This window comes from Vidua chalybeata, chromosome 14 (genome assembly GCF_026979565.1).
Source record: "Vidua chalybeata isolate OUT-0048 chromosome 14, bVidCha1 merged haplotype, whole genome shotgun sequence".
NCBI classification, from domain to species: Eukaryota; Metazoa; Chordata; class Aves; order Passeriformes; family Viduidae; genus Vidua; species Vidua chalybeata.
In genome coordinates this window covers 17,319,273-17,343,725 of record NC_071543.1, presented here as the reverse complement: position 1 = coordinate 17,343,725, position 24,453 = coordinate 17,319,273, and the positions used below count along the sequence as shown (strand labels likewise).

Below are 24,453 nucleotides of genomic sequence, written 5' to 3'. Positions count from 1 at the left end.
AGTTTGAGGTTTTCAAAGTGGAATATTCCTTCATATATTTCTTCTTGTAAAGCTGACATGTGGTTAAGTTATTTAATAATCATAGCTCCTAAACTGTGAAAAATACCAGTCTCTGTAGAGGCTTGGTGGTGGGCATGCATTGAGCAAACAGATCAGAGGTGTATTTAAAAGCAGTGCTTCTCCAGAAGGTACACAATATAATATATATAACAAATATAATTGTCAAACCAAATTTATTTTAGAAAGAGATAAATAAGACATAAAAGGAACAGTGCTCAGTAATTCAATATGAAAGCAAAAATATATATTCAAATCATTTGTTAAAAAGATTTTACAAATAATACGTAAGACCAGGATACACCATAAATATATGTTTTATGGTAAAATGGGAAATCACCAGAGAACTGGAACAAAAAAAACCCTGCAGCATTACAGTTTATGTTAAAAATATAATTCTATTTACATCACAAACCAGTTTTGTTCCTGACAGCCCCCTACTGCTCTTCAGAACTGAACTCAGAAGGATTTAAATCCCCCAAAGTTCCCGCAGTGCCTCTCTTGCTCTCAGGAGTGTTTGAGGTCGGGTGGGAGGGAGCTTTGGTAGACACACAAATCCAGAAGAATTCCAGAATAATTGGCAGCACAGCACTGGCTGCAACCAGCTCATCTGAGAGCCAGCCCTAGCTGCTGTGCTGGAGGGCTGCAAGCAGCTGTGGGATCACTCACACCTAAAAGTGGCAATAAATAAAGAAGTTTTCTCTTTGTTCAGCCCCACATTGCACTGGAACCGACCCAAAGCTCTGGGGCTTTCCCTACAGACACGGCCTGGCTGCTCTGGAGATGAGGCAATGAGCACCAGAGAAAAGGGGGAATTCCTTGAGAAGTTTATACTGAGGTGACTGTAATAATTGCAGTCTGAAGTATGATAAATATATTGATATTCCAAAGAAAATATAATGAGCTGTCAAGTTCAAAAGTAACATTTGGTCAACTCAGTGATTTTTGCTCATAATTCACTCTGACTTCTAAGCAGTCAAAAAAAAAATTTCTGCAGGTGAAAATATTTGGGAAACAGAGTTGGTTTTGAAACACATATATCTAGCTTTGACTGAGGATACTAATACTATTTAAATCAAAAATAATAGAATTTTTTGACTGGCCTTCATCACAAAAAAGCGTAGAAATTGATATCCAGCACACACACATATTTGGTCAATAACCATTAGGCTTTCGTGTACCCATTCAACCATCAGGAGGAAATGAACTCCAAGCAAGTTTTTATTCCAGTCTATGAAAAAACAACTTTCTAAAAAGTGATATTTAGATGTAAGAAACCAAAAATTGAAACAGACTAAACAAATGAAAATGAGCCACTTAAGAGGTTTCTGGTTTTCCCTAAGGGCATTTGGAAGGTTCTCATGTTTGGCTGGGCTGACTCATGAGAGAACCAGAGGAGGGAGATTACTGATTGGGACCAGTAATTAAACCATGTGATGTACCTCTTATTTCATTTATGTAACTTTTAGACATTTTAAAATCATCCTAGATGCTTTCAGAATTATTTATTGGTAGACTGGAATGATAGGACCAGTGTAATACCAGGAAAATGTTAGAGCTTCAGTTAAGTTAAAAACAAAGGAACTCGAAATGAAGTATATTCTTCTCTGAAAGCACTTAACTGATGCCATTTAAGTAGTTACAAGAAAGGAACTTAGTAAAGGTTCTCTTCATGCTCAGTGTAAGTAAGTAGGCACTTCTAGAAGGTATGCAGTCCTAAAATCAAAATAACCTGCCACAGCCTAGCTATGCTTTGTCACCAACAGAGAAAAAAAAAAAAAAACTGAAGGCAACTACATGTTCGCTTGAGATGACTAAATTTCATTACTTAAAAAAAAAAAAAAAACACAAAACCAAAAAAGAATCCAAAAAAACATTTGAATGTAAGCATTGAAATTATTTGGTGCTTCTCTTAATCAAACATTAAGTTTATGTATAGGGGTTTTCTTAAAAGGGAAATCCAACCTAATTCTCGTAAGGAGAGAAATCCAAAGACTCAAAGTAAAAAACAGAAGCTCAAAGCCTGTGCAATCATCCTGTCTGCCTGACAAAGCACTCTGAATGGGGCCCAAGGGCTCTCACTCAAGCACTGAATTTCCCCATCACCCACCTAGGAAACACCTCCACAAACAACTGCAGCAGCAGCCAGCAGGAGCAGCGTGTGGGACCCCAAACAGCACTTCTGGGAGAAAGCCCAGAATGAATTTTAAACTGCCTGAGCTGTGGCACTGAGTCCATAAATGTCACTGCATGTCTGACCACTGGGAGTGTTGGGGGATTTTAGTTTGAAGCATAAATGCTGCAAGGCTGCTAAAAATAGGAAGAGCAAAACTGTCTGACAAGTACATGAACTTCTTCCCAAGAAAATGATCCCATCGTGGGAAATGAAAAGCTCTCTGTAACAGTCATAGCTATAATTATGCGATACAATATGCTGAATTACAATACGTACTTCATTATTAATAGAATTTATTTTACAGATCAAATAGCCAAATACACATTGTTTTTTTTTTTTTAAAGAGCCAGATAGCAAATGTGGAGCAAACTATAGGCAACAGTCATGGTAGACATTCTGCAGTCCAAGAACTGAGGCAACGTGATTATTAAGTACAAGCCTATAAATATCTTTACATCAAACATACAGTAATGTGTAAGGACTCCATGTTGTAGTCTAATTCATGAATCATTAATAACTTTTTTCTTTAAAAGAAAGTTCTATATACTGTATACATCCCAGTTAAAAGCAGTGTCTGTATTTCATTTTATTCTAGCAAACTAATATTACATGTCTTCATATAAGTGCAGAAAACAGGGTTCTTTATACTCCTTTGCTTCCTAAGAGATTTTGCATTGCATATGAAATTCTAATATTATAGATGATACATATTAAGCATTACTCCCTAAAATGTGAGGCAATATACAAGAACTTGCAACCAACCTTCAAACAAAGCTATGATACTCAAGTTTTATTTTGTAAATGAGCCGTGGTGGATAACAAATGATAATATAAAAAACTTTAGTAAAAAAAAAAAAAAAAGAAGAAAAAGAAACAACAAACAAAAAAAGCCAACCAACCAAACAACAACAACAAAAAAAACCTGTCCAGAATAATAACTGGGGAAGAAAAAGAAACAACAGTAGGCCATTTACCCCCATGTGCTGGCTAACAGTGAAAAAAAATATGTCTACTATTTCCTATTTTATTACACTGAAAACCAAGCCACTGGATTTGTGACTCTTTCTTTTTAAATAAAAACACTTCAAAAAGTTAAATGTTTGGCACCTGTTAAATAGACATTATCTAGACTTCAGCAAGCAAAATTAAAATTAAATTTTCTTTTTAAAAGTTATGCGAGTAATTTCCAGTTATTTAAAAGTTGACCATTTATTACAAAATGTTGTGGATAAGAAAGCGGGAAGTACTAGTTTTTCACTACTACTATTGTGCCTGAAAAATGAGAAAGCAGTGACTTGATAATTTCTATTTATGATCCATAGCAGCAATATCATTAAAAATATTATGGATACATATAAATAACACTTAACTCTTAACATGTATAATGGTGCTATAAGTGACAACAACTCAGTTGTTCTTCTTTTAAATGCAGGGAGTATAAAGAACTTTACATTCTCTTTTTAACATATGAATAAAATTTATTGCTCCCTTTTAATATATTCATAGAAACAAAATTCCTAATTGTTTCAACTAAAATAAATAAGGAGAAAAAAAAAAAAAAAAATCCGGGACAAGGAGATGATTACAAGCAAAATAAATTTACCATAATCACCGACTGTGAAGAAGGATGGGTCACATTACTTTGTTTTCTTAGCAAAACTACGTTATAGAGCACTATAGCACAACGTACTAAAATTTCTTTGTCTTTTCCTTTTAAAAAAAAATCCTTGCCCTTGATACCTTTCAGTAGGGCAGCTTGAACAGTTCATGGTCACTTCCAAACCCCTCTGGAGATGAGACGATAAATTTCTTCGGCAACCAGAGACAGGACAAAGGGCTTTCTCGTGCTATTTCCTTGTTTCCATGTTTGCTGGCTTAACATCATTGAGTACACGTACGACTTCAGTACATAACATCAGCTGCGATGGCCTTCAGAGCTGGCAAACAGAGAAACAGCATGAGAAAAGCCCTTTCCTGCAGCATTTTCACCATAAATTGTCACGCTCGCTTCCAAATTTCTACCAGAGCTCAAGCACTGTGCGGTCTGAGATGTTCTAAGTAACCAACTATTCCTGGTGTGTCTGTGCTCCCAGCACAGGCCAGGATCTCTACACACAGAGCACAAATGCTGCAGCAGAAGGAGCCACAGAAATAGCTTCTATGGATATTATTCTAAGTTTCTTACTCCTTTTTTTGCTTTATCCACTCAAACCCAAAGTGCTGGTGCAAGATTAGAGCTGTCAGAAGGCTGCTGCACTACCTAGAACAGGTTCTACAAGGGTTTTGTGGACTTCATGCAAAAGCATTGCCCCTAAAAGCATAAAATACTTTTTATTTGAAGAATTATTTTGCATCTTTAATCTAAATTTATCATCAACGGGATTTAGTCCTAAAGATTCACAGAAATTAAGCCATTCTGATCAATTATTTGACAGAAAAGAAAGCACTGTCAATACCATAGTCCCCAAGACACCAGCCACTCACTGGTCAGGAAATTGCTATCAACTGCAGATTATTGAGTGCAATACCTTCTGGGAGAAAACAGGGAAATAAACAAGTGTGAAAATTAAACCAGAGTTAAGTCAGACTTCACTGTTAGCAATGGCTTATAGTTAAGTAAGACATTTGAAACAGCACAGTTGGGTCACAAGGAGAAAAGACCAAACTTTTCAGTTATCCCGCTGAAAAAATGATGTGAAATGCACTTAAATGTTTGAAAAATCACATTGTTTCCACCCCAAGGCAAGTGGCTGTTGGAGAGGGAGCTGTGTGTCATTCTGGCTTGCACAAAAATCACTCAGTTATTAATGCTGGAACCTCATTTACCAACTTCAGTATAAACTCAGTCAATGAGCTCTTTCTGGGGAAAAAAAAATAACAAGTGCCTTTGTTTGCTCTGAATTAAGTTTGGGTTTTTTTTTGTCATATTCAAAATCTTTCATTATTTCCTCACACAAAACACAAATTTCTTTTTCACTCCTTTTCATGCTTTATTTTTGCCTTCTACTATGAGGCAAAGGGGACACTTTCCAAATACCTTCCTCCATGCTTTTCCAGTGAAAAATATTAAAAGAAATCACTGAAGACTTTCTACCAGTGTTGCACAGAGGACAAGCATTTTCTTGACCAGCTTTACTTTAGTAGTGATGCAATTTAAATAATTGCTCGTTAACTTCTGACTTGCACACTTTGTCTCATATTCCAATTAGAAATCTCTTCTCCAAATTCAAATTTCTTTCTTTTTTTTTTTTTTTTTTGGGTGAAATGTATGTACATGGCAGCAGATCAGAACCACAAGCAAAATTACCAGTCAGAAAATTAAGGTAAAATAACAAGAATACTTAGAATCACAGTAATCCATTTTGAAATGGCCTTTAGGAAGGGCTTATACCAACACTTATTTAGCTAAAATTTAGGAGAAAATGTTCTTTGAGTGTAATTTACTCTGTATCTGTCAATACAGAACACCAATACTATGTCTATTTTACACCTCAGAGCATCAGCCCTGCCTACTGATGATTGCAGGATTCGAAATTAAACTCACTGTTATTACACAAAACTAAAAAATCCTGCAGCTAAAGACTGACAGAACAGGTGAGTTTCAGAGCTGTTCTTTTCAATATTCCTTCCACTCACATCCTGAGCACAGTGTTCTCATAGTGTAATGACATTTCACCACATTTTAAATCAGAAACCCAAATATCCCCTAACTGTAAGCAGGTCTAAGCAGGCAGGGATAGAATCACAGATGGAGGCAGTGGGAGCCCAAAATGCAATATATTTGAAACGAGGGCCACTTCCCATTCAGGTTTCTGTGAGGGGTGTAATGTCTTTCTCCATCAGCTCCTAACAAACCAGCAGAGATCACTGGGACATCTGAAATTCCTAAGTGTGGGTAAGTTCACAGATGAGAGAATCCAGCCAGCTGAACACCACTAATGAAGATTTGCCTCAGCCAACACGACAGAAATCCATCTCCATGCCTGCTCCCTCCCTCAGCAGCTCCTCCAACATGGTCCAGGCAGTGCAGCTGAACTCACTGATGGACCAGAGACCCGTGGGGTGAAGGGAGAAGCCCCCAAAAAGGCAGAAAATCCCAGGTGCAGAGCACATTGCACCTTCCAGCTCCTCCAGTGGCAGAGGTGCTGCCTCAATGGGCACTAAAGTTCTTCAAGTTGGAAAAATCTTATTCTGGAGTTAAAGATGGCAACCCAAAAGACCACAGGATCTGAGTGACCAGGTGTAAATTTGCCAAGATTTCCCCTGTCCCTGTGGAATGCATTCTACTGTTTCCAAACAAAAGGAACATCTGAAGCAGCATTCAGCAAGAAGGAGAATGCACAGCAAGTTCAGATAAGTCTTTGCAGCTTTACCTTCTTTGAGTCAAGCTGCCACAGATAACACTGTGCTCTATAATTGTGCGTGTTTTGACTAGACAGGCTGATACCTAGACAGGCATTTGAAATGTCTGAATGTTGTTTTAAAGTGCATGAGCAAAGATTTCAGATTATGAAATCGTGTTACATGAAAATGAGACTGAAGCAAACTCCTCTCCCTTCTTCTCATCATTCCCATGCAAATGCAAAGAGAATTAGAAGATTTGTGTCAGTGTGGAACACTTCACACAGTTTGCTCCCACTGAGGTGAACATCAAAAATAACTGAGCTTTTACAAAGCTTGCAGACAAGTAAACTTTAAGGATGCTCTATGTTTCTGCACCAAAGAAAATTTCTGCAAGGCCCACGACTGCCAAAACAATGGAAATCTGATGACATGGAAAGTCAGTTTTATTTTTATAACACTCCACATATCCTAGTTTGAAAAGCCTTATTATGAATAAGCCCCTTCACAATTTATCACTTGGTAAAACTCCTTTCAAAGAATTATCTCTACTTCATCCCCCAAAAAAGCATACTACTCTGAGGGTCTATTGTCCCTGGTAGTGATTAACTCCTCCTGGTAACTTCAGAGTAGCATCATGCCTCTGCCCCTTGTCCTCTCTCACATAAAAATAGAGAAAATTTGACCTCTCTCTTAGGGGACATTACATTAAGAACATATTTTCCCTTTTCAGTTTCCTGAAGTTTACGATTCAAAGTGTCCTCAGCTGCTTCAGGAGTCTCCAATTGCTTCCCCATAAAAATTTCAGCTGTGGCACTGCTGTATTTATTTGCCCATATGACCACTAAAGAGATATTTTTAGGGGTTTTTAGTAGAAAAACCTTTCTATCTTTGCTTACATGCTTTTGAATACAACTGCTATAATGACTTTCTGTCATTTTATAGATCACTTAGACAAATTTAGCAGTAAAGCAAAGGCATAATTTCCTTTCTTTAAAGACTTGAATCAATACCATTCAGACAGACACAAAATTTAGAGCATCCAAAGAAAACATATCTTTTTAGCTGTAACACAATATTATTTCAAATATCTGAGTAGAAAGTCTTGCATGGAGTAACCTAACAAGAATTGAGATGTGCAGCCTACAATAATATCAGTCCCCAATACAAACTGAAGAGACACTTCACAGTGAGCAGAACCTTCTCTAGGCTCCTTCAGAACTTTTGGCTTGTAAAATAGCTGCACCATGGTAAAAGTGATAAATGATGATATTCTCCCCTCACATCAGGCATCTTATTTTCCCTTTTCAAATTAGCACATCTCCCTTGTTAACTGAACTGACTCGTCCTACAGTTTTCTGCAAATTCAGAGAGTGCCTGACACAAAATCATCCAGAACCACAAGGATCCTGGTGGTGTTTGAGGCTGAAGGGTGGTGGGACAACAGCTGGAGACATTGTTCCCTCAGGGTTTTTTTGGTTTTTTTTTTTGTTTTTTTTTTTTTTTGGTTTTTTTTTTTTAGTTTGTTTTTGTTTTTTTGTTTGTTTTTTTTTGTTTGTTTTTTTTTTGTTTGTTTTTTTTTTTTTTTTGCTGGCTAACAGAGTAGCCTGTCCTGAGACACCTTCCAGAGACCCACAGGAGATAAAACTACCCAGACTCCAAATACAGAGCCAGGGTAGGAGTGACTTCTAAAAGATATGTTGAGTTTTAAGAAATTCTTTACTTGTTTTTAGTTACCAAGAAATACAATTTTCATTTAGTCACAGTTGAACACAACACAAAGGATTTCCTCTAACGGCCCAACTGATGTAAATAATGCACTAATGAAATTACATAAATTTTTAAAAAATATGAATTCATGTGTTAAAGGTGAATGCTGGTTCCAAATTAGCGTAAAGGGCCATTGTGGTGATTAGTTACCCTTCCTCCAAACAAAATGTTCACTTTCATGCAGAAAAAATATCCCTGAAAGAAGGATAGCTGCAATTTTAACAAAATCAGTACAAATGGTAACAATAATCTCTTTTTTTATCTATTCACCATATCATCCTAACAATGTTAGGTGCAGCTCTATGAAGATAAGCTGGTATCAGCATTATCAGCTGATATCAGTGAGCATTAAAAAAACCCCCCAGTTCTATTCTGCTTTTCCAGATAGGAACCCCCTGTCACAGACCTTTAAGGCACAGATAAAAGGAAATGCTCTTTCCCCCAACCAACTTCTGCAGAAGAGAATTGCTTCCCATGCCACTTTCTAGGTTTTCACTGCCACAGAAGGGGCTTTGAGAGTCATGAGCTTGCTTTCTTTGTTAGCAGCATTACTGCACGACAAAGTGGGTTTCAGCAGACAATGGCAGAACCTTTTTGACTCACAGGAGCTGCACCAGAACTCCATTGAAAAAAATCACTTAGATCAGGCCCAGAGAAATGCTGAAAACAGCACTGCCCTATGCTCAGAGTTCTGGGAGTTCAAACAGATGAACAAACTGGCAAGAGGCTTTTCTGATATGTAATTTAACTCAACACACCTAAATACATTTCTAAAAAAATGTTACGCACAGTGATATAGATTACCATACAAATTTGTGTTGGTAAAGGAACGAAATACAATAAAATAAACAACATATCCTGAAATTTTCAAAGATATGATGACTGCGCTGAATGAGAAGCTTTTTTTATGCACGTTGTTATCATTACAGTTGTAACCAAACGAAGTTCCCAGAAAAAAATTCAGCTGGAGGAAGAAATTTACCAGATTTAGTCATGCTGAGGATTTGTTCCTGAGCAATATATTAAATTAAACATATTATCAAGTTAAAATATATTATGAATAATAAAATAAACACTCCTGAAGTAAATGTTACTTTAGTGATTAATTCCTTGACCAACTGAAGCTTAGCTAAAAAACTATCCCCACTGAAAACTTTGTGATACTTGGGAAGAAAGAGAGGCAAATAGAAAAATAGAAAAGTTTTATTAAACTGTTCAACATATGGATAAATATTAGATTCTATTTCCAGTGACTTAAAGCTTTTCTGTAGGGTCTTCAATAATACAGGGTATTGAGTTCTCAATTTATTTTTAATTTTAGGCTGAAGATTCTTTAGATATTTCCTTTGTTGTACTGCATTTCTAAGAATCTAATACCTGGTTTATCAGGCAGAGCAGCAAATAAGTGAGCTCAATTATGCTGATGCTTCTAATTTTTCCCCTAACTTTGCCTGCCAGCTGTGTCATTCCACCAGACTTAAGGCTCCTTCCAGTCTGAAAATGCCTGAAACTCTCCGAGGAAAATCCTCGCCTGCTCCTGAGAGACCTTGAAGCAAAGCTACGCCCAAATGAAGGCTGCAATTCCGGACTCCATTAATATTAAGAACCACTTATGAGCTCCTGTAAAGCTTTATTGCTTTCCACCTAGATTGTCTGGATCCTCGAGCACACCAGGCTGGAGAGGACAGTCCCACTCTGAGCCTTCCGAGCTGCTCGAGGTCCCGCGGTGAGGTGGGAAGTGCCATGCTGCCATCTGCAGTCAGGACACCACCACGGGGATCTCTGCCTGCTCCATCTCCTCACAGACAAAGCTCTTTTCCCTTCTCATTTTCTGCCTTACCGCTCAGCAAGCTGGAATTGTTTGTTTTGCAACGCCTCGATCGAATACGGACTCTCAAAGCTTTACTGCTTGCAGGAGAACTTATCTTGCAGCACTTCAAACTGGAGTTATAGGATTGGCAAAGTAAGGAGGGAAGGAGGAAGAAAGCACCTTAAAATTCCATTACCTGTCTGGTGTGTATGGGGCCTGGGGTCTTGAAGCCTCCTTGACAGCTGCATTCAGAAACACTGTAAGGGTCCGAGCTGCTGGATGAGCACTTGGAAAGTGAGTCACAGCCCACCACAAAGGTGTTATCTAGAGGCAATTCCTGAATGACATGGTGCTTCTTGGGGGGTACAGGAGTCTCAGGTTTAATTTGAAAGGTAGGCTGTGGAGAAGCAGACTTGTAGTGCTTTGCTAAGTCTGGGCTATCAGGTTTAAATGTGGTTGGTGTGGTGGCCCAGTTATATTTTCCCATAGTCTGTTCTTCTAGCTCTACGGGAATGTCTAAAGTGCCATTTATGTGCTCGTGGCCAGGATCATCGGGCTTAGATTCTTCAATAGTCACAAAGTTGAGGAGGAGACTCTTTGGAGAGCGCTTCTTCTTCTTCTTCTTTTTCTTGATCTGCCTATTCTCTTGGTTGGGGGAAACCCATTCACCACTCTGCTTATTTTTTTGGACAACCTTGTGCCTGGGCGTCTGGCGGCACCGGACTAAAGCGGTAACAAAAATTACCAGAATAACTGTCATGGTGCCTGCAATAATGGCAATGATGATCTTGACATAATCATTGGTCTGTGGGGTTATCTCACCATCCCCAATGTTCTGGCCAACTGGAGTTTCCATATTCCTACGCACCAGCTCTTGCACGTAGGAGCTGTTGGTGACTGTCTCGTTCACAAACAAGTGCACAAGAGCTATTGTGTAAAGAGACTCCGGCTGTCCCAGGTCATTCACCTTGATCACCAGTCTGTGCAAGCCATGATCTGATGTAATTACCTTCTCTTTCAAAGTGATATTGCCTGTTAATTGGTCAATGGTAAACAAGCCCCTGGAGTTCCCACCTATGATGCTATAGCGGAGCTCTGCGTTCATTCCCGTGTCATTATCAACTGCAAAGACTTTAGTGACTACAGACCCCGGGCTGGCTGACGTTGGGACCAACTCATAGGAGTAATTAGATGAGGGAATAACAAAAACGGGCCTGTTATCATTTACATCAACAACATTGATGGTCACTTTGGCAGTTGAGGAACGCTGCAGTCTTCCTCCATCCACTGCTTTCACCTGGAAAGTGTATGACCCCTGCTGCTCCCTATCAAAGGTAATATTAGGCCTTATTACACCAGTAAGTGGATCTATAATGAAATTATCTCTACCATTTAAGATAGAGAGAGTGACTGCAGCGTTGTCTCCCGCGTCAGCATCCGTAACTGTGATAAGCCCCACCGTGCCATACATGGGCAGGTTTTCTGGCACATAGAAATTATATTCATTATGTGTGAAAGCAGGGCTGTTATCATTCTGGTCCAGCACTGACACCGTCACGGTAGCATTGGTCTGCAAAGGTGGCATCCCATTATCCTTAGCCAGCACAGTGAAAGAGTACCTGTCTTGCTTTTCTCTGTCCAGCTTTCTCACTGCTGTCAGGATGCCTGTGCGGCGGTCCAGGTTGAAAATTGGGGGCGCATCGGAACCCAGGATGTAGCTGATCTCGGCATTCCGCCCGCTGTCAGCATCTGTAGCACTGATCTTGGTCAGCTGAGTACCAGGAGCGTTGTTTTCAGGGATGGAAAGGCCTATGATAGGCTGTGTGAAAACTGGGGCGTTGTCGTTTTCATCCTTAATTTTGATCAGGAGCATTGCAGACTGGTTTAAGGGAGGCTTCCCTGAATCTGAAGCCACTATTTTGATGGCATATTCCCGTGTAGCTTCATAGTCTAGAAAGGTGGCTGTCTCCAGGAGAAACTGATTATCAAACACTGGTTTTAGCCTGAAAGGGACATCATGATCTGTAAAACAGGTAACTTTCCCATTCTGATCAGCGTCCTTGTCCATCACTGTTATCAAAGCAATTTTTGTATTAAGGGGGGCCTTTTCAGACAAAAGCACTGTCCCGTTCACTGGGTTGATGATGTACCTGGTGTCTATGGATGGGACATTGTCATTAATATCTGTGACATTCACAGTCACCGTTGCTCTTGACGGAGTGGAGCTGCCATCGCTGGCCAGAACAGTCAGTTTGTGCACAGGAGATTCCTCCCTGTCCAGCGGCTCCCTGATGGTGATGAGGCCAGTGGTGTTATCGATGGCAAAGAGCCTTTTGGCCAGGCTGGAGATCTGGTTGCTGAAATAGAAGTGGATTTGTGCATTGGAGCCCAGGTCTGCGTCGGTGGCGTGGAGCTGAGACACAGAGGTGCCCACGGGAGCATTTTCGGGCACGCTGACCTCGACGTCGTTCTCCTTGAAGACCGGGCGGTTGTCGTTGACATCTGTCACCGTCACCTGCAGGATGGCAGTGCTGGACCTCGGGGGGCTCCCACCATCTTCAACCTTGATTTTCATCACATAGGTGTCCTTCTGCTCCCTATCCAGGATCTGCTGGACAATCAGTTGAGGCCACTTATCTCCCTCAGGTGTCTCAGTTATGTCAAGACCAAATACATTTTGACCCTACGAGACACAGAAAGAACACACTTTAGCTTGACAGTGTATTTGAAAAGAAAAAATATCACATTATTTTTCTGAAATTGTCATGGAATATATATTTATGCATATACTCTATACAGGAATATACATTTTTATATTTATGTTTATTTTTCCATATCTAGTTTTGCTTTAAGCTCCAGAGCCTTGAGAAAGCTTCAGAGCAAGCATGGCAACAAACAGATACTCTAGAAAAAGGGGAAATGTGAGAGTGATGGGGATTTTTTCATCCAGATTCTCTATTTCTAAAGAAAAGTTATTAAATTCCTGGACTGATGTAATTCAGTTTCTCTGTTGTATGAGTGAGTGTGGAAATGAGGAATGAAGACAAAGTCCAGTCACTGGAGAACCTATTCCAATATTCAATTTCAAGGAAACCAACAGAGATAAAGGGATTATTTCTCTGTTTGTGGAGCAACTCTGGACATGATCTGAAACAATTAGCATTAAAAAAAGCAAACCAAAACAAAAAAACACCCAAAAAAATAATAATAATAATAAAAACAAACAAACCAATACCATCACTGATAAAGTGCTTAAGTGCTTACTGTATCATTTAGATGTCAGATGATACAGACAAAACTAGGTCCTAACAGTTTATCAGAAATTTATTTAAAAACTCATTGAAACTATTCCTGCATTCATCACTGTATGTTTCATATTTGTAGTGAAATTACAATCCCAGTGAAAAAAAAAAAAAGATCTATTTTCATTTCAAAAAATATCACAGAACTGTGAGATCAATTTGAAAATTATCAATATTTTCCTGGGGTTTGTTGAACATCTCTGGAACTGCACCAGAATGCTACATATATTGCACAAACACAGCTTTTTTAAAAAACAGTAGTGCTGACAAATCTGCTAAAATAAATATTGGAATCTAGAACTAAATTCCCTCTCTCTTCTGCTGTCTCTTCAGACAAGCAGGAATGAAGAGCAGTGTAATTATCCTCTTCTCTCATATCTCACCACGCAGAGGGATGATGTAAAGGCAATTTTCCAGCCACATCTTCCATAAGGGCAGGGCTAGAAGGCAGATGGCTAATGCTGAATGTGGGGTGACCAGAAAAAAGAAGACATAAATAAAATTGTGGAGTAACCAGGATTTATTTTTATGTGTAATATTTGTAATGTGTAATATTTGTAATAATGAACAACTGTTCTTTCTCTGCTTATTTGTCTCCTCTTTCACCCCCACTCAGGTATCTGCCATAGAATCATGGATGGTTTGGGATGGAAGGGACCTTAAAGATCCTCTCATTTCCACTGGACCAGGTCCATTTGTGCTCTGAACTGGTTTGAGATACACCAGAACAGAGCAAAAGAAAACATTCCCAGTCTTCAAGGTTCCTTATTTCTCACTAGTTGCAAAAGATTTGTGTCCCCCATATCTTGTACCCACCACTACGTGAATACATTTATAACTTCTACACACTTCTGAGCGAGGCTGAACTCTCTGATTTGTTTCTCAAAGCCAGATTTTGACTCTACATAAGCCATCTTTTATTTCATGGCACAGAACTATTCATCCACGCATGCAAAAATCACTCTGCCACTTGCACAGCATTTGTGGCAACATTAAGTTGCAACTGGGGACAGTATAAAGTAAACTGGAACACATTTTGAAGTAATAAAACAAATACAGATTTGGCTTCTTTAGCAGAAGGCACGAAAATCTTGTTTCTAAATCAAGATATACATTTTGAACCAATTAGGGTAAATTTTAGAATGGTAATTCTATGCTGATAGGAAGCAGAGCGTGAGTTTCCTCTTCATATTCAATCTGGCTAGCAGTTATTTGCAATAAATTTCATAATTACTAAGAAATTATAAATTATATATTCTATGCTTCAACATAGATTCCAGAGGAAAGAAAATAGCAGAAGCCAGAGTAAAAGCAACCTGTCAGCTCTCTTTACCTCTTTATTTGTACACAAGCTGACAGATGGGCACTGATTATTCTGTCATTAGACCCCACAGCTACAAGAACTTGGTACAGACTTTGAATTCACGTGGCTGCACGTGTGTGTGTGCCCATCTCTGCTCTTCTCATCCAGAATGGGAGAGGGGCTTTTCATCATAGCAGATGAGTTTGATATAAAATGTGGTGCTTTAGCTCCCCATTATTAGCTGTGAATGACTAGAGAACAGAAAGAATGCAAAGATCTCTTCCAAGTTCATTATTAACACTTGAATTATTTTCTGTGGAAAGAAATATTATACATGTCTATTTCTTCCTATTCATTACAGGCTTAGACATCTTTTTAAACCACAGAAAAACCATTACAGAGAAGAAGACTTTCTCTTAAGTCTAACAAGAGTAACTATTTCAAGTTGTTGAAACAAGAATATTTCACGTTGTTTAATAGATAATGTTAGGTGTGATATGCTAAAATTAACAAACACATTTTCCACGAACAGATAGTTCTCACATTCTAAATACTCCAAAAAAATTGGTGAAACATTCAAGAAATACATTTTTAAGATTATAAATATCTAATTCTCTCCATTATGAGCAAAGAAATTGAGAACTAAAATGAGAAACATGAACAAAAACCTTCAGGATTAATTTCTTGATATTGAAGTAAATAGCTCTATCATCATTATAATTTCAGTGAAGTTAAAATTTCCTTTAGGGTCAGATTTCTATTGGGACTGAACTGCACCTCAGTCACCACATTATCCCAGTGATCTGAAGGATTTGTTCATACTGGGAAGGGCAAGAGTCCATTGGAAAAGCACAGTAGATAATTAACAGTTATAGAATTCCTTTGCCCATTAAAACAACTGGTAGAAATAATCTGCTCCATTGATATCTCTACCCTTACAGAAGAAAGGGAGTAAGAAGTACGAGAGATTGTTTAAATTTAAAAATACAATTTAAGCACTAACTATTGGAGGCAAAGCAAAGTTATGCCCATCTCAGAGCCTGGATTAGCTTAAAGAGGTTCTGACCCTGCTCACAAGATCCCTTATCAGGGCAATAAGGAGCTCTGTTACCTTATCCAATTCTCATTACAGCCTTTTCCATGGACTTACACACACATTCTCTCAAATAATGAAACTTTCTTGCTGAACACTCCCTACTGTGTATATTTACCTGGTCATTTGTAATGGATCCAAATGTCCTTTTCGGAGCTGTTTTGGGCTGTCATGTGAATAAAAAATTAGAGAGTATTTTAGAAATTGCAACATTTAGGTGATTTCATAAATACATAATCAATGACACACGGACACAGAGTGTGGTAAGCTAGAACAGCCCCTAAGTGCTACAGACAGGACTGGATGTGACAAAGTGCACCAGAAGTCTACACAGAGATATTGCATTTCATAGCATTTCACCACAGGATTTAGTTAAATCTGTGGGGTACTGACTGCCTGGACACTGTTGGGAAGAATGGGAAAACAGATCAGCTTCTGGTTAATGCTGATAACAGAGGCACAGTCCACTGTGTTCAAAACATCCTATGGACCTGCACTTGCAGAGCAGTAAATTGGCAGAAAGCAGGAATTTCTCAAAGAAGTGGGAAGGGAAAGAATATTGTGCTAAATAATGCTACAAACCCAACTGCTTGTAATACAAAGTACTCAGATTGAGAGAGGCTACCAGTGATTATTCCTTAAAACATACTAATTATGTAATTGTGTGTAACAAGTCTCCTTTGTTAGCTGACAAAGGGTAGATCAACGCTGTCCCCAGTCTTCACTCAAAAGAGGATTCTGAACCTCCAGAGAAAGCCTCAGGAGCAAAGACAGCTCATTGTTTTGTGGCCACATCTTCACCCTACACTTATCATCAATACTTCAGACACTGTAAATGACAAACACATCACGAGATGTCCTTGGTTCAGCTGAAACTCAAACAGAAGTCAAGGGCCATGCTCAGCTCAGGCTTTTACCAATATTCTACAGGAACTGATCTCAATTGATTATTGCAATAATCTAGAAGTACACATTTATTGCATGTTAACAATTGTCTTAAAAAAAAAAAAGGAAGAAAAAGAAAAATATTAAAAGATTGGTTTCTCATTAGAAAGTAAATCAGTAATTAATTAATTAAGTAACTACTTAAATAAAAACTTTTGGCTGAAATGTAGTTTTGAGTCCAAAGGACTCTAAAATCTTTTCCAAAAGTCCAGAAAATAATGCACACTTGCAAAATGCTGGTTATTTTGCATGGAACAGCACAGAAAATCTCTGCAGATCTTCTGCAGAACTACAAGATGGGTCCCAGACACTTTTTCCTTGCCTGTTTTTGCCAAGACATATGGAAGTGCTCTGTGACTGTGCTGTCTGTCAGCAGAGAAGAGAGCACAGCGGCACAACTCCAGTTCTGGATGCAGGAGAACAGACCACACAGCAACACAGTGGACAACTTCTTCTATAAAAGCTGAAAACTAAACTCACAGTTTTCTTTCCAAGGCGATACTTTGGCTGTGAAATTGTGAATTCCAAAGCCAAGTTAACGTCTTAAACACTAAATATTCCACATGGTAGGCAATAATGGATCTGTGTGTCTGTAATGGGTGCAGATCCAAACTAGCCTAAGTGGTGTAGCTCTAATAAAGGTCCCAAGTCTGCTATTACTCACCCAGTGTGCAATTTGCTGTCCATGCATTCTAGAAAATTGCCATTTTTTGGACAGCTGTCCTGCTTAAAGACTCCACAGTCACTCTCATGACATCCCACAGCTTACAACCCAAAGTTACTGGAAATAAGTGTCATTAGTAGCAGCAGTTACCTTATTAACTGAGTGGCAGAACTTCAAAGGAGAAAAATAACATTACAAAGGTAAGAATTTTTTATAATGCAGACCTCAGCAGATGCAGAGTTGCTTACAGATTTGAAATATTCTCTTTGTCAAAGCAATGCAGCCTTTTAATTTGTAGGCCAAGATTTTTAAGGCTTTTGTTCAATTTCTGGTTTTCTGTCAGTGTCATGCACTGTTTTCATTGGTTTCCTTTGAAGCAAGAAAAAAGTTTAGCTTGGAATAAACTGAACTTTCAGGTTCAGAACCACAGTAAAAATAGGATTTGTAAGCATCCAATTATGCACAAACCTAAAGTGCATTTTCTGCATTCAGAATCCTAATTAGCTCCATTCCTACATAAGACTTGAGGAGCTCATACTATGAGCAATGTCTACACCATAACTTGCTACTTTTCCTCCTCCTATATAAGAGCTCCTACAAATGGAAAACACTGCCAAAATGTCTCTCCATTTACACAACCACACAAAACTGCTCTTGTCCCTTGAAACAAGAGCAAGCACAGCACTGTGGATGGGATCAATAGAACACAAGGGTAAGAATGAACCACTTTATGCTGGAAAGGAACAGCAAAAAGTATAACATGGAATGAAGAAGAGGACAACCAATGTATTTAACACTGATTTTCTGAAAAAGAAAAGAAAATAAAAGCCTAGGAAGTTTACCCAAAAAGGAAATTACTTCCTTAGAAATATACATTTTATTTTTATTATTACAAAACTTAAAGAGTCCTAATAATTTGCTGGAGTCTCCTTAAACTGTTCAGATGAGTTGGTCCCTTCTTTAAGGACTCTTTTTCAATCTTGTCATGTTCTAATCATTGTCTACTCTATTTTCTAAGATAGGTAGATCAAAAAATTTTTTCATCCTACTCAATTCTTGGCATTCAGCTGTCAGAACATGTTTATTAGATCATATTTCTCCATTGAGGAGAAACAATTAGGGACAGTCAATACTATGTTCTTGATTTATTTACTTTTTTTGCTGCCCTATTTTCTTAAGTCTACACTGTGAGCCTGAAACTCCCAAACTTCAAAGTGTTAATATTTTTAATCACAAGTTTTACAAGGCAGAGCTGAAAATTGGTAACCTTGTGAACTTCACATTTTGAAGACTGCAGCAGGTTTCATGAATAAAAACAGAGTTCTCTTTCTATAGCACTTCTTTGAAATGTTGTTTCAAGTTGAGTTGTTTGTGGGTTCTTAATTAAATCTAATTTATCTTTTCAATCATGGATGACAAAACAAAAAAAAAACAAAACAAAAAAAAAAAAAAAAACAAAAAAAAAAAAAAAAAAAAAAAAAAAAAAAACAAAACAACAACAAAGAAAACCAAAACCTAAAAAACCCCCAGAAACCTGAATCTTTTATTTTAATAGAAATTCACTTCATCCTCCTCTACAAGCTAGGGTGGCAATAATGGCAAACCCACATTGCTGCATTAACAGGACACCAAATTCCCAAGAAACTCCTTTCAATGAACTGGGCCATCACTTGAATGGTCTTTCACAATGCACAGCAAACATACAATTATATATTTCAGAAAAATATGCAGCTGCACCACAAAACTGTGAGGAATTTCTGTTCACAATACTCCTGCTGTATAAATAGCTGTAGACTAACTAAAGATGGGAAATTGAAGTACAGAGACACTTTTACCAATTGTCCAAAGTTTGTAGCTGGTCTGAAAAAGTCAGCCACTTCTGAGTTACTAATCATGTTTAAAATTAAACTTCAGCATTTTAAACTTTAGAAACTAGCCATTAGAATGCAACTTTAGGAGCTAAATTTTAGAATTGAAAACTTCAAGCGAAATTCTTTCATTTAGAGACACTTTGACCAAAATAAGAGAGGTCAACAGCTGCAGGTAACAACCAGGGAGGAAACCTCCCCTCTTAATCTCCTCCATTACAGTTGTTCAGAAATATTCACAGACATCCTACTGAACAAAAAGCTACATTTTCAACACCCTGAGGATATTCAGATTAAGGTATTAAACATGTTTGAGCTTTGCTCTGAATTCCCATGGTAAAGCTCCAGACACCTGACGTTTCTGCCTTTGGATTCACTCCCTATAGATATATAATGAAGGAAAAAAAATAGGATTTATATCAGGCAACAATACAGCCAACAAGTGCATTTGATATTTGCATTATACAAGGTGACAGTTACATATTTGCTCTATTTCCTAGCTGAGAACAGGCACAGAACCGAGGATGTGCGAGGAAGAGAAATAAATGAGTACAAGGCTCCAGTGCAGCGCTGTGCCTGTGGAGGGAAGCACTAACAATCCTGTTCAGCTGCTCAGAACAGCTCCTAAATCACAACCTCATTGTGCCTCGACAGCCAAAGGCTCTGTCTGAGCTCCCAGTGGCACATTTGGAGCTCGGGGTGAGCCCTGCCAGGTGTTGGTGAGGGGTGAACCCGCTGTGCCCTCCCTCTCACAGCCTGCTGGTGAGCACATCAGCTCTGCCAGGCAGGAGGGGATTAAACCTGACAGCCACTTGTGCAGCAGGAAACACAAACATCCCAGACAGTTCTGAAAATTCCTCTCATCAGGGGCTGTGCAGCATCCCCAGCTTGCAGTGATTCCAGTGGGGACTGGGGGTAATGGGGGTGTGCGGATTCAGTTTGTGGCAAATGGGAATAACAAAATATAAAATAGACTGGAATCCTTCTGCTTTACTGCAAAGCATCTGCAAATCAACATTCATTAAATTAATGTAGAGTTATTATCTCAGTCCCTCCTATACATACATGCACACACAAATTCAGTGTGTATGATATTGTTAAATGCATGGCATCTTCATTTAGAACAATCCATATTCTAACCTCTGATGCTGCAGCTCTTCCAACAAGTTTTTTAGCAAGATTGTCTTCTTTGACCTAACACCCTTCTAAAGCTCAAGTTCAGCTGGGAGCAAAATCACTGTATCTTCCCTTTATGCTTACATTTCTAGGAAAAATTGCTGACAAATCTTCCATCTGAACAGCAGGAGCATCTCACACTTCCAGAAACACAAGGAAATTCCTTCATGTGCAGGGACAGCACTTTAATGTCCATGTGTCACTGCTTTATGAATGTTGATTAAAAAAATCCACAGCCTTAACAGAGAAAATTCACAATCAATGCAAAAATATAACAGGGTGAGAAAAAAAACTCTAGCAGAAAAGAGTTTATATCCTCCACTTGGAACAGATTTCCCCCAGCTTCCACAAGCAGGCTTTAGGAATTCCAGACCTGTCACAACCACTGCAGAAATGACCTGATCACAATCGTCTCTCAAGGCCTCCACTCTGCAGGGTTTTGTAAAAATCAAAATAAGAAAGAGTGCGTGCGTGTGACATTTAACTGCCACAGGATCAGTTTTGCTTTGGAAAGAAATAAAGCTATACTTTTTCAAGGAATGAAAACTTATCCTTTTTTTATTACTCTCAGAAAATAACAGTGAGACTCCCATATTAAACTGTAAAAGTATGTGATGTATGCAGGATGCCACTTCACTGCACATGGGAAGATAATAAATAATACTGCAATTTCAGAGGAATAAATGGGAGATGGCTGCTGAGAAGACAGTGACACTACTAAAAATAGCTCTAGAGAATTCTGAAACTCAGTAAATAGAAGTATTTGGGGATAAACCAAAAATTTTCTGGTGCTGGATTTCTCAGGAACTTGACTTCTTCCTCCTCCAGTGTTACTGACTCCTATTTATCTGACTCACAAGAACAAGAGCAAGATGAAAAAGGAGAAAGATTTCCTTACTGTAAGGCAGCAACTTGAGTCTGAAAATCAATTTTGAGAAGAAATCTCTTGCTACCTGTGTGTATTGAAAGTTCTAGCAAATAAATTGTCCTGACTTTCCAGTTAATGAGTTATATTCTGAGAAAATGCTTCCCTGTGAGTTTGGGATCAAAAAATCTTAGAAGTGTATTTGATTTATACTTCAATATATAGTTTTACTCAAGAATATATTCCTTTCTAAAAACAAAAATAAAACTCCAATTTCACTCTAATTGAATGCACTTGAGCTATTTCTCGGTCTTAAAATCAGAGGTGAAATTGATGTAACTGATTTGTAAGAAAGAAAGTAAATTTAAGAATATTAGAATGGCACGTTTACAATGGAAACACCAAACACTCATAATTTCATTCCAGCTTTTCTGCTCAGTCTTTGTTCACTGTTTGTATTCCCTAATAGCAGTTTAGTCATGAATATACAATAAAAATTATAACTAATGGACAGGGATTTTTTCCTCCAAAAGGGGAAAAAATAATCAAAGAAAACCATGAGACCCTAGAACACAATAAGCCAATATTTAAGCAGGAAGAACACCAGCTTCAGAAAGTCCATCTCCTGTTGCAGAGATCTAGATTAGTCTCACCTGGTAATGTGAGTCCTCCAATAAATTATAAACTGAGACAAACCCTCCCACTGCTCATGGGGAAAAAGCAGAGAGTGGTGAATGTTAGGAGTAAGGGGAGTGATGGGGTGTGTGTCCTCAGCAAGGTTAATGCCAGAATAAATAACACAGCTCAGGAGTTATTTAGCAAGGCAACTGCCCTCTCACAAAGTGTGCTATTACAGAAAAAGCAAATTAAACAAAGGTTGGTGAAGCCCTTTCTCCCCAGCAGTGACTCCTATAACCCAAGTCAAAGGGAAAACCCAAGCTTTCCCAGGTCTGGGCGCACACAAAGTACTTTTTTGAGGTTAATTTAATCAGTGTTCTAAAGCAGATGTTCCCAAACAACAGCTCACATATTGTTTGTGATGCAATAAAGCTCCATAACAGGCACACACAGAAATTGGACCTGAGGCCTCTTCCTCAGCCAAAACCATGAACAGCTCTGGGGTGCTGCCACCATTCCAGGCAGGAAGGTGTCAGGGTGGCAAAGCAGAGCTGAGAACTTCCCCAGACCCCTCCCAGCTCCCACTCTGACCATAACCCCTGGTCAAGCACCCAGCACGGTGCCCAGAGCACCCATCCTGCCTGGAAAGCAAAGACAGCACCTCCCAGCCACACACAGGAGAGGAACAGGGATGGGACAGAGCATCCTCTGGGAATGAGAACATACTCTCAGTAATTCAGTGTGAAGCTCAGCCTTCGAAAAATGTGATGTAAACAAGCGAGTCCACCAAAGCCAACCCATTAATACTAATATTTCATCCTGAAATGAAATTTTATTATAACTTATGTCCATCACCTGGGAAGATGACCATTAGCATGGAATATAAAGCATAGCTCAAACAATTTAACTTAAACTGTCTTGAAACAATTTTCGACTTAGGCACAAAGACTTTGTATATACCTTGATTTGTACACTTAATTATTTTCTATTTCTTTATCTTAGAGGGTTTAGCATATTGTTAGGATTCCTGCATGTTAAGGTATTAAGCTAAGAACAATAATTCAATGTATTATGTCGATGAAGCAGTCAGCTAAACAAACAGTGGATTCTGAATTCAAAGATTTAGTATGGCTTGTTACTATTTTTAAAACATGCCTAGGATGTTCTACCAAATACTACATGTGTCATTATTCATCAGGTTCACAGATACTGAAAGAACACAAAACAAGTACTCTCCAAGACAGGATTGAGTCAATTTGCTCACAGAAAGCTGCAGGACTGCTCTCTACAATAAAACAAGTTTCAGTTGTCATGTGGATTCAAAATAGAGCACTATCTTCAAATCCTAAGGTGATGCTATAAAACTAAATTTTTTATGCTTCCTACCTACAGAGTCAAAGCTCTGCTTCCACACTCAATTAACTTTACTGGTAACATAAGAAGAGGCCTACTGTGGTTATATGTGGAAGCACCCATTGTGAAATGTAAAACTAAGTGAAATCTGTTTTGAAATCCAGCATTATGGCTCTTAACAAAACAGCAAACCAGAACTAAATTAGTGAAAGTGACTGTGACAGCTGAAGCCATGGAGCTTCCAAGAGGGCTCAGCATTATTAAAGATTTTCCTTATTATGCTCTTAGGCACAATCTGATTAGTTCCAACAGCTGCCCAGCAGGAGAAGCCAAGCCATCATGCCACAGGAACACTCAAAGTAAAGCACCTTGAGCTTCAGTGATGCCAGATCCAGGTAGCTCACAGCACTGCAGCATCAACTCTGCCCTCCTGATTTTCAGTGGTGTCAGTATTTCAAATCAAATCATGGCAGAAGCTCCCGATCAGCATCATGTAAGCTACTAAAACCTGTCCTGATGGATGGACTTGTTCCACAAGAGATACACCAAGAAAAGAAAAAAATACTTAAAAGGGAAGGAAAATCCACTGTGCAGAAATGTTACTCAAGTATTTGTTAGAGGCAATGAATAACAAAAAAGGAATTTTCTTTGCTACCTTGCTTGTGAAATTCAGTAGCCTGAAGCATATGCTCTGCTGTGACAAATGTGCCATTGAACTTTAAAACAATATTCAAAATAAATTCTGAAAGACTTCGTTCCTGTTTGCAGGAACTCTTGCAGCATTATCTGAATATTACAAGACTGCTGAGACCGATATTTTTGCCACTTCTTCCAGTGCCCTGGATGTTAAAATAGGATTTTAAGAGCCACAGACACAGCACTGACTGTGAAAGGTTCCAGAGATTTTCAGCCAGCTGGAACCCTGAATCATACACTCCATCATCAAATAATTTTGAAGTTGTTATGAAAGTTAATCAATAAAAACCACACAAGGTTTTAATTCCACAAAGGTAAATTCACTTCTGAAGAAGGCTTGACTGTTCTGCCAGTTCCTGAACATAGGCAAACTTAGGAGAAAACCATATTTCTAGTGTTGCAAAGTTTTCTGCCAC

At 38.6% G+C, this 24,453-nt stretch overlaps 1 protein-coding gene across 1 annotated transcript in view; it reads right to left on the bottom strand.

The window, feature by feature from the left end:
• Nucleotides 1-24,453, bottom strand: part of PCDH11X (protocadherin 11 X-linked) — a 384,263-nt gene that overhangs the window by 347,758 nt on the left and 12,052 nt on the right. The window contains exons 2-3 of the mRNA XM_053955887.1: nucleotides 15,971-16,018; nucleotides 10,351-12,837 (exon numbers count right to left, since the gene is read on the bottom strand). Coding sequence (XP_053811862.1) covers nucleotides 10,351-12,837; nucleotides 15,971-16,018 — 2,535 coding nt within the window. The remainder of the gene's footprint in view (nucleotides 1-10,350; nucleotides 12,838-15,970; nucleotides 16,019-24,453) is intronic.